General features: G+C 43.3%; 1 protein-coding gene across 1 annotated transcript in view; it reads right to left on the bottom strand.

Annotated features, from left to right (window-relative positions):
* THADA (THADA armadillo repeat containing) overlaps positions 1-12092 on the bottom strand; it is a 732316-nt gene that overhangs the window by 115646 nt on the left and 604578 nt on the right. Inside the window, 1 exon segment of the mRNA XM_088477279.1 lies at positions 11231-11375. Within this exon segment, the coding sequence (XP_088333405.1) occupies positions 11231-11375 (145 nt within the window).

Raw genomic sequence — 12092 nt, 5'->3', positions numbered from 1 at the left:
AAACAGCAAATGGAATCAGAAAAGGCACCTGGCAAATTGTGTCAATAAAGGCACTGAACCAAAAGCCCAGCAGCTTTCAGTCAGACTCATCACTTTAGAAAGCTACAGAACCTTCCTACACAGCGATAAGAGGCATGTAGTTAAGATGCAATGAATAGGTACTGTAGCAATTTTATGGAAGGAGCTGTGATTTATTTATTTTTGTCGCTGGCAGCTGCACTCCTAATTTCTTTGTTAGTTGCCCTTTTGTCATGTGACACCCAACACTGAACAGAACACATCTGGAGTTCAAACAGAACATGAAAGTGGGGTTATTGGTCCTCATGGTGTATGGGAAGAATATACACAATGAGCTTTCATTAAAAAATGGGTGGTAGACCACAAATAAGAAATTAGTGCATGCTAAATCCATGATCTGACCATCGTGCTGTTTGACCTTAAAATCCAGACACACCAGATATAATACAGAATGCTGGAACATTGGAGCAGCCAATAATTTCCTTTGAGGGATGCGTATCATTGGTTGACCACGAAGTAAGGTTTCGTAAAGAGTAGTCATATGTCTACCAAGATCCAGTTACACTGGCTGTACCTGTGCAGAGTATTCAGTCTGTGATCCACTCATTACGAACACTAATGTACGATCTGTTCGTTCTATTAGGATCGAGAATCCTTACTGCATATATTCCCTATGAGTTTCATGTAGTACAGGAGGGGAGCAGGTGGCAGATCTATGGAAAAAAGGGATTACGGTCCTCACCTGCAACTATATGGATAATCCAAAGTTCAAACTCAACTTTCATCTATGCAATAAAGACTGTGCAATCAATTTAGCTCTAAAAAGACCCGCTTAGGTAAATCTAGTCAATCAAATCCAAGAAGTGTGTACAGTGTAGCTAATAATATGGTGAAGGGGGGATAACCGTTATCTGCCTGATCTCAGGTTCAATAAAAGAGGGAAAGAATGAATTGGGTGATCTCTTGTTAAACACAGAGGTACTAATGGAAAGAGAGAACAGCTCTAAATAAATAATTAAACAAATAATCCATGTAAAGATAGGATACAAAACTCTGAACCTATGTCAACCTGTCCATTTAATTCAAACTTTCATCACTCTGCCATTGTGTAAACTGCAGCCTGTCCAGGCAGGGCCGCCATCAGGGGGGGGGCTGCCAGGCCTGTAGCCCCGGGCCCGGAGAGAGAGGGGGCCCGGATGTCAGCATTAAAGGATTACAGCTGCATCCAGGGAGAAGACTCAGCGGCGCGCTGCGCAGGCAGTATTCCAAATAAATAGACAGCCGCGAGCCAATTAGAGCTTGCGGAATGGCAGCCAATCAGGTTGTCGTTCTGCAAGCAGCCAATCAGGAGCGACTGCTCCTGATTGGTTGTGCCGCGAGCAGCCAATCAGCAGCAGCCACTCCTGATTGGCTGCTGGTCCGCGAGCTGTGATTGGCTCGCGGTCAGTTCCATATTTGAAGTGACACCGACGCTTTCCAGCTGCCTGCCACTGCATAACTGCACTGCTGTTCCCGCTCTCTCCGGACCAGCTAAAGTCAGTCCATAGGTAAGTCCTCCTAATGTAGTAGCCTTTCACTGTACGTCCGCCCCCCCAGTCCAGACAGCCTCCCCTGCCCTCTGCCTCTACCGTTTGCTCACAAGTGCACAAGTGTTCCAGATCCTTGCACAGTATAAGACCAACTTAACCCTTTGTCACCACTTTGCCAATGTACCATGCCGTCCTTCCCCTGTGCCTCCCCCCTACTCCAGCCTTTCCTAACCTGCCCCTCCCCCCCCAATAAGGTTCAGCCTTCCCTGCCCTATGCTCCCCCAGGGGGGCCCTGCCTATTTTATTAGTACCGGGCCCCACAATTTATGGTGGCAGCCCTGTGTCCAGGTGCCCGTCCCAAATGTATCACAGATGCAGCAAAGTAGAACAGCACTCTGAAACCACAAATAATCTCAATCGGTATATATACATATTTATGAAAACTACTGACTGCTTAAGTGAATAACTTTGAATATCTTGTTACAAAGGCACCTGTCGAGGGGTGGGATATATCAGGCAGCATGGGAACACTTAGTTCTTTAAGTTGATGTGTTGGAAGGAGGAATAATAGGAAAATGTAAGGATCTGAGTGACTTTGACAAGGGCCAAATTGTGATGGCTAGACGACTGGGTCAGAGCATCTCCAAAACGGCAGGTCTTGCGAGGTGTCCCTGGTATGCGGTGGTTAGTACCTTCAAAAAATTGTTCCAAGGAAAGACAACCAGTGAACTGGCTACACGGTCATGGTCAACCCCTCACTGGTGCGTGTGGGGGGTGAATGCTAGCCCATCTGGTCCGATCCCACAGTGGAGCTACTGAAGCACAAATTGCTGAAAACGTTAATGCTGGCTATTATAGAAAGGTCCATGCTGACCCCAGTTCACCACCAAAAGCACCTACAATGGGCATGTGATTGACAGAACTGGACCATGGAGCAATGGAAGAAGGTGGCCTGATTTGATGAATCACTTTTTCTTTTACAGTACTGTGCAAAAATTTTAGGCAGGTGTGGAAAAAATGCTGCAAGTAGGAATGCTTTCAAAAATAGAAGTGTTAATATTATATTTTATCAATTAACAAAATGCAAAGTGAATGAACAGGAGAGAAATCTACATCAAATCAATAATTGTTGTGACCACCCTTTGCCTTCAAAACAGCATCAATTCTTCTAGGTACACTTGCTCACAGTTTTTGATGCAATTCGGTAGGGAGGTTGTTACAAACATCTTTTAGAACTGACCACAGATCTTCTGTGGATGTAGGCTTGCTCAGATCCTTCTGTCTCTTCATGTAATCCCAGACAGACTCGATCATGTTGAGATCAGTGCTCTGTGGGGGCTATACCATCACTTGCAGGACTCCTTGTTCTTCTTTACGATGAAGATAGTTCTTAATGACATCAGCTGTATGTTTGGGGTCGTTGTAATTCTGCAGAATAAATTTGGAGCCAATCAGAAGCCTCCCTGATGGTATCGCATAATGGATAAGTACCTCCCTGTATTTTTCAGCATTGAGGACACCATTAATCCTGACCAAATCTCCAACTCCATTTGCTGAAATGCAGCCTCAAACTTGCAAGGAACCTTCACCATGCTTTACTGTTGCCTGCAGACACCCATTATTGTACTGCTCTCCAGCCCTTTCAGCGAACAAACTCTCTTCTGTTACAGCAAAAAATTTTGACTCATCGGTCCAGAGCACCAGCTGCCATTTTTCTGCATCCCAGTTAGTATGTTTTCGTGCATAGTTATGTCACTTGGCCTTGTTTCCACGTCGAAGGTATGGCTTTTTGGCCGCAATTCTTCCATGAAGACCACTTCTGGCCAGACTTCTCCGAACTGTAGATCGGTGTGTACCTGGGTCCCACTGGCTTCTGCCAGGTCTGAGCTGATGGCACTGCTGGACATCTTCCAATTTCGAAGGGAAGTAAGCATGATGTGTCGTTAATCTTTTGCATTAAGTTTCCTTGGCCGACCACTGCATCTATGGTCCTCAACGTTGCCCGTTTCTTTGTGCTTCTTCAACGCCAGTCTGGGAGAGACCTTGCTGATGCAGTATAACGACCTTGTGTCTTGTTGCTGTGCTTAGTCTTTCCATGGTGTATGACCTGTGACATGAAACTGTCTTCCACAACCTCACATTTGTAGCAGAGTTTGGCTGTTCCTCACCCAGTTTTAAGCCTCCTACACAGCTGTTTCTGTTTCAGTTAATGACTGTGTTTCAAGTTACATATGAAAATGATGATCATCATCACATGATTGGTATGTTTGGTTAATCATACACCTGACTATAATCCTACAAAATCGCTGACTTTGTGCTAATGTACCTAGAAGAATTTATGCTGTTTTGAAGGCAAAGGGTGGTCACACCAAATATTGATTTGATTTAGAGTTATCGTCTGTTCATTCACTTTGCATTTTATTATTTATTACCAGTTATTTATATAGCGCACACATATTCCGCAGCGCTTTACAGAGAATATTTTGGCCAGTCACATCAGTCCCTGCCCCAGTGGAGCTTACAATCTATGTTCCCTATCACATGCTCACACACATACACACTAGGGTTAATTTTCGTTGGGAGCCAATTAACCTACCAGTATATTTTTTGGAGTGTGGGAGGAAACCGGAGCACCCGGAGGAAACCCACGTAAGCACAGGGAGAATATACAAACTCCACACACAGGTATGGCCGTGGTGGGAATCAAACCCACGACCTCAGTGCTGTGAGGCAGTAATACTAACCATTGCATCTGTGCTGCCCCATTTTGTTAACTGATGAAAATAAACTATTAACACTTCTATTTTTTAAAGCATTTTTCCTTTGCAGAATTTTTCTCACACCTGTCTAAAACATTTGCACAGTATTGTAGATAGGTAGATGGTGAGTATCCTATGTAAGTACTGTTGTACTAAGAAATAAGGGGTCCACTGTGTTTTAAGCAAAATATTAAAAAGTGTATTTATTAGGGGCAAAAGTTCAGCAATGAATTTGGGATTTCAGGATTCAATTTGGAAAACCTTAAGATCTCAGGATTCAATTAAATATAATTCCATTTCTTGCGCATCATGTACAAGTATTGCTGAGATTACAGATACAAGTCTCCTCCTTTAATTGTATAATGTAAATTTTTTGCTGTAGTAGAGCACAGCATTTGTCCTAACCCTAAATGACGGGTTTGGTATATTCAGGCAATGCCTCTGTAAATACGACTTCTCGCATGGAGTAAAAATGGCGCAGCTGCACTTTCGATCTCTTGCTCAGTTTCAAGGGATTATCACATTGCACAATGCTGGAGATCAACAAGCGCTTTGTTTTATTGTGAGACTATTTCTAGTAAGGTAGGTTATTCATACTGTTTGTCATGTTACGTTTCTGCTTTTGCTACAAAATAGATTGACACTTTATATATAAAATGATATTGCTACCAAACTGAAACCTTCTCCTAACACTGAGGATAAATTGGCGATGATAGTTACTGGTTCTGATAAAAAAAAGCCAGGACAACTACCAAAACTTAAGACATCTCCATCACCAGGACCCTTTTTGGCTACCCAAGATCACCATTGTAAAGCAGGAAGGGGGGCTACGATGATGCGTTTCAGCGCGGACTGTGTCAACCCCCCCCCACACTTGTGCTACGTAAATGGGTGGCTGGTTGAGAGGGGTTGGGCGGCTCCGGGCAGGTGGCAGCCAGCTCCAGGAGGTTTGCCCACTCTTCCAGACGGCCGAGAGCGCAGCAAGATTTTTGGGAACCTCCTGTCCGTTCCGGGAGAGTAGGCTAGTATGAAATGCATTGAAGTAGATGGTAATAAAAAAAAACAAATCAAGCATCACAAATCCACAAATAAGATAGTTACACACATTCAGATGTGGCTAGCTTATTTTATCTTTGAGAAAGTTCATGTTGCGACTGCTATTACAACGGGGGCATATGAACTACAGCCCCAGGACAGCATCATGATGACCAGCAGCCTAGCTGGCCACACAGTACGTCATAAATCATATAAGCATAAATATTATATTTCTATTTTCTTAACACTTTTTAACACAATTTTCTTATTTTAGGTATCAAATTTGAGTGAAATGAATGTAGCGCCTGTTAAGAGGTAAGTAAATGGGATGGCGCCTATATAGTGTACCAGGATTATGTGGCTAAAAAAACATCACACCAACAAATCTATAATATATAGATAGGTGCTTATATATGGGAAACTATTAGTGAGTAAAATTATCTCTGGAAGCTTTCAGTGTAAAATATGATATAGTGTAGTATGGTATATAACTGATACGAATGAATACATTAAAGTTAAAACAGTTTATCTGAATTGCTGAGAGTACGTGCAATATCCCATGTCATTAAACTTTATTGAAGTATGCAGCATGGACTTTTGGTAAATTTTCCCCAGGCGTTTCATATATTATTCATCAAGGGAACATTTTCTTAATGAACTCTCTAACTTAGGAATTTGAACGCCTTCATTGCTTGCACATGTTATCAGACTGTCGTATGACATCTATTCGGTATAAGTGAAACATTAAAAATGACTGACTTAGTTCTTCACACAGCTGTTACAATTTCGGGGGTCCCTATGACACCGGCATCCAGGCTGGGTGAGGATACAGACCTTAACCCTCCCTCCCTCCCAGGTGCCTAACTCTAACCTTCCCCCCTAGTGCCTAAACCTCTCCTCCTCCCCATACCCTAAACCTAACTCTCCCCCTTAGTGCCTACAGGTGCAAATTCACTACACGATTCGCTCTATGAGCGATATCGTGTAGTGTGTCCCCAATGTCCTTAACAACATTGAGCACCCACACTGAACGATATATCGTTAAGTGACATCACCCTCCCTCAATATCGTCAGGTTGCCCTGCAAATACGGACGATGAGCGACGTCGTCAACGACCATCGGGAGCTCGAATAGCTGTTGACGGCATATCCACTAAACGATATAATGAACAAATGAACAATAACAATATCGTTCATTATACCATCTAGTGGATATGCGGCATAACCCTAACCCCTCTCTGACCTTGCTACTTACCTTTGGGATGCCGGTGCCAGGATTCTGACAGGTGTTGGGACTCCGGCGTCGGCATTCTGGCCCCCGGAATCCCCTGCATCGGTATTATGACCGCAGCCCCCCCACTATGACAAGACTCCTGTTATTCAGGAAATACGTAGCAAGTCAACAGCAGTAAGGGGCTGACCAGGTGCCTCCTGAACTGTAGAGATCCCTATGGTTGTAAGGAGAGAAGTCAGAGATCACAAAAATAAATGTAGTTTTTCATAAAAATGTTGGGACTTTGGACCTCATTCAGAGTCGGTCGAAGCGTCCGCACGGTCGTACGGGAAAAGGGGCCGGATATGCAAATGATTCTCTCGCAAGTTGCGTCCCTAAGTTCGGATCGGTAGCTGACCGACCAAGGGGAGGAAGCGGTCGGAAGACAAAAAAATACGCCCCCTTCTCGTACGCATTACATGTCATCTCCGGGCATATAAGGATTAATCGAGACCATCGGAACTGGTCGTAGAGCTTAAGGTTGACCATACCCTCTCTTAAGCTCTACGATCATGTCAGTGTAAAAACCTCCCATGTCACATGTGCCATGACGCTACTTTGTTAATTATGCACTCCCATAAACCGTATGCACTCCCATAAAACGCCGTTTGCATAGTCAGGCACGCCTGCGTTCGGATCTCCACTCCCCCGTTTTCAAGCACCTTCCCCTGTTACCACCCACAAACGCCTCCATCTGTCACTCAAACTACCGACCTGGCTGTGTTCAAGGAGAGAGAAATTTCTGATCGTAGCGGGTAGTTTGCGCACGCGGATTGTGAACTTTACGCATGCGCAGTATAGCAAACATCGGTGGCGTACGACCGCTTCGACCGACTCTGAATGAGGTCCATTATGTGTAATGACCTCAATAATATACAGTGTCCTGTTTGCAGGAAGTAAGACCTGGAGATGCTGGGGTTGTGTAGTGCAAACGGTGTATTATTAACTAATTTAAATAGGATGTAAAGATAAATATTATTAAAATGAACCTGTAACAGTGCAACAAACTAGGTTCTAAGAAAGACTGAACTATAAGAAAGAAAAACACCAGGAGGAAGCTTGAAAATATTACAGCTGAATGCTAGACTTTTATTTCACTCCACCTAATGCCAAATCCATGAGGTCTAATGCATGATTCATTCAGAAAAGCTTGCCGTCACTTCTAGGAATCTCATGTTTGACACGCTCTAATCAGGCAAGATCAATTAAAACGAATACGTTTTGGGAAGTCAACTTTGGCTGGATAACAGTTGGTGATGTAATTACATGTTAGCACGACACAATTTGCTGTTAGCTATTTTATTGACCTAATACAGTCAGTGACATAATCAGACACCAGAGCACCTGATGAAAATTCTACTAGTCATGTTTGTAGATGGCTAAGCCTTCATTAATAGCCGCTTCTGTCAGCGAGCACTCATCCTTTTTTTCTAGGGACGCCAAACATATTTTCTATAATCCTATTTATGTATAAACACAATCTTTAAACAGTTTAGAATCTCTCATTTTTTTAAAACATTGCAAAATTTCAGAGGTTCCCAAACTCCGCCATTACAGCCCATGTTTTAAGGATATCCATGCTTGAGAACAAGTGACTTAATTAGAACCTCAGTGAATTCCATTTAACCATCTGGACTTAACCATGAATATTCTTAAAACATGGACTGTAATGGTGGAGTTTGGGAACCTCTGCAATAGTGTATTTGCCATTGTAGTTGGCTAACCTGCCTGAGAACAACTAGGTAGACAAAAGACTTAATAAAAATAAACAATATTTATAATATCAAACAATGTTGGAGGGAGGCTAGACTGTGCTGTTAAATAGCCCTCCAACTCCAAGAACAGCCACACCACATAACAACCCAAATTATCCCTGAGGCTGGAAGAAGGTATGAAGACTTTCACCCAAATACATAGACCTCCTCTTTATTCCTGACTCCATGTCTCTTGTGCACTGTCCCCTTCTCCGAATGATATTCAGGGGGTATTAGCTAGCAACAAAGGGTACTCTGTACCTACAGCCTAAGGAGATATATGAGTCTCCCTAACCCTTAAGGCCCCCATACATCAGCAATTGATTGCAGCAATCGTGCAATTTGCCATCGATTATGTATAAAAATCTTTCCCTTTTTCAATCGATTGTGGCAATTCTGCAATCGATTGAAAAATGGAAAAAATTTTATACACAAATCGATTGCAAATTGCACGATTGTTGCAATCAATTGCTGATGTATGAGGGCCTTTAGGCTACAAATTGAAGTACAAAGGACTCTCCAGTGCTGGGAGGGTACAAACATAATACATGTGCCTATGACACAGTACTGTAACTAGGCATTCCCTTACTCACTCATCTAGGGATAGGACATTTTATTATAATTTAACTTTATTAATCTGTGACATCCTTGTGGCTCCTCCCAGATACATGCACATGGGGACTACCTAGTTGGCTAAATCGGGGAATGCCTGGTTATATTTCTGTGTCAAACACGTTTTATGTTTGTACAGGTTGAGTCTCCTATATCCAAAATGCTTGGGACCAGAGGAATTTTGTATATCGGAATATTCCGTATTTTAGAATATTTGCATACCATAATGAAATATCTTGGGAATGGGACCCAAATCTAAACACAGAATGCATTTATGTGTTATATACACCTTATACACACAGCCTGCAGGTAATTTTATACAATGTTTTCAATCATTTTGTGGCTAAAGCAAAGTTTGTCTACATTGAACCATCAAAAAACAAAGGTCTTACTATCTTATACCAACGTTCTGTGTCTGACCCGGAGGTTGGAAAAGGGGCTCGATTCAGAGCCTCTTGCTAGATGTGTCCGCTCGTTCTCAGAGTATGCAAATTCGGCTAAGTGACAGCATGGCAGGCGATCACACGGCAAGGCATAAGCACGCCCACTATGTCTTGGCGTGCGATCAATTTGTGTATGTAGACGCCCACCAGCCTGTCTTAAGATGCCCACTTGCGCACGTCATCTCCAGGATGTGTATGTAACCATTGGTACATCGGGTACCATCGGAAGCGAACGCAGCACTTGAGGTTGACTTTACCCTACTGCTAGCACTGCGAGCACTTTAGTGTAAAATACAACCAGGTGATGTGTACTATGACGCCGCCTGTTAATTATGCACGCCTCTGAAACGGCATTAAGATGCTCAAGCACGCCTACGTTCGCACCTCCACTCCCCCGTTTCTAGTGGCCTGCCCGTTACCACCCACAAACGGCTTCACTCACTCTGTTGTCTATGCTCGGCAAGCGAACGCTTCTTGAGCTTTCGCACTGGTTCGCGCATGCGCACTGCGATGCATACACATGCGCAAAATGCAAAAATCAGTCAACTACGAGCGAACGCTTCTTAGCGCCCGGGTCTGAATCAGGTCCAGGATTCCAATCCGGATCAGACCCGGAACTTCCCCGGTGCGACCCAGAATATTCCGGCGTCTGCGCCGTTCACACTGGTCTGAAGTGACCCATGACGTCATCTTCAAGCGCCACTGAAGCCGGCATGCGTCGGGATCCGGGTCATCGAGACCCGGATCGTGCCGTTTACACTGCAGGGTGGCATGGGAACGACCTGTGGCCAACCCTGCAAAATACCTGAGTTGAATCCCTGGGTCCCTGGACCTGGGTGGATCCATTTACACAGACAAAAATCCCGGGATGATGCGCATCAACCCGGGATTTTTAGTTTGGTGTAAAAGGAGTATCAGTCATGCTCAAAAACTTCCGTATTCAGAATATTTGGATATGGGAGACTCAGCCTGTACTCTCCTAGAGTAGAGTCCTCTTTCTCTTCTCCGATTATCTTCTCTCTCCTACTCTGACCCCATTTCTGCCAATGCAACTCCTTTGTTCTCTATTTTTCCAACAATTGGCATTGGCTTAAAATACTATTGCCCAAAAAATTGCAGGTCAACCATAGAGGAGATCTCTCCACCGCTGGTGAACATCGAGTACAATGGCCCCTCTTCCAGAGTGCCAATGGTATGCTGGCATACTTCCCAATTGTCCCGTATTTGGCAGGACAGCCCTGATTTGACATGGGAGATTATAATGAAGGGAAATGGGGATTTTCATCAAAAGTGGTTGTTTTGGGTGGATCAGGGGTGTGGTTTGCCCATATTGGGGCAGGGCTTATTTTGTCCCTCTGGCATGTACACATTTTGGGGGGAATGAATTAGGGAGCAGCTAATGTGTACAACATAACATTTGTAAAACATAAAAATCACCAAACGTGTAAATTCTTCCATTTGGCATTTTGAAGGGGGACCTGATAAAAGTCTTCTGTTTGCTGCCAGTTTATGGGCTAAATAACGTTCACAAATGTAGAGTGCAGCCTATCACCGTAACACAGTCAGAACTGACAGGCTGTATTCATATGACCATTGGTTTAACCTACAAAATGGCTGCATCCACTCTACACAACTGTTGCACTCTAATACGGGCCCGAAGTCCAATTCCTTTCTGGCCTGCAAGTAACATATTCAGGTGATAACTCTGAGTTGAAAAAAAAAGGACAATAACAAATCCAGCTGTACATTCCTTTACCATCAACGTAACAGAGCCAGAAGTGCATTGTCATCATAAAGTGTAGTCTTACCTAGTACAGGCAGCTTATTGGTCAGGAAATATGGAGTAACATCAATTAGGATCTCAGCAGCTGCCAGTTTCAGTTCAGTCTGGAGTTCATCTTCACAACAGTGAACCACAAGCACAACCCAGTCCTTCAACTCTGACTCAATGGCCTGAGGAATACAGAGTTTACTGTGAGATCATCCAGATGTTGCTCATCACAATTAATCTATCCCCCCCCACCCCTAAGTCTCATAAATTATCTAAGACAGAACATATTGTTTAAGAGGCTGATGGCAATAAGAATCTTAAAAAAAGCCACAATGATTAATATCTGTATAGTAGTTTCGGAACATGTATCCAATTTAAAGCAATAATAAATGAATGTTTTGCAGAGCTACCCCTAAAGAATTTAGACTGAACAAAAAAAAGAAGACATTTGGTTGAGTCCCACTAGTACCCTTACTTGCTATGATACACCATGTCACTTTTAATATACATGCACATCATACATAAAATGGTATATAAAACATGGCCTGAGATAGCTCATAACTACACTGTACAATGTACATATTGGAATGAGAGGGCTCAGCGTTGCCAGCTGGTGGTCGCCGGTGAATTTTACATCATCATCATCATTATAACTTATTTAAACTTCCATGAGATATTTCTGACATAATTTCTTGACTTGGGGAGGGATCCAAGCACCTGATATTCTCTCCTGAATATGATAGTGAAAAACAGTCATCACGTTTATGGGTGTAACATATATCTGTGGTTCCCAGACACCATAATAGCAGTGTTGCCGTATGATACATGAGGGAAAGGTGAGTAAAGCTGGGTACACTCCCGAACGTTGCGCCAATTTAGTGACGGTCCGATGCGATGTA

The sequence above is a fragment of the Taudactylus pleione genome, unplaced genomic scaffold (assembly GCF_031769625.1).
Source record: "Taudactylus pleione unplaced genomic scaffold, aTauple2 ptg000201l, whole genome shotgun sequence".
NCBI classification, from domain to species: domain Eukaryota; kingdom Metazoa; phylum Chordata; class Amphibia; order Anura; family Myobatrachidae; genus Taudactylus; species Taudactylus pleione.
This window is presented reverse-complemented; position numbering and strand designations above follow the sequence as displayed.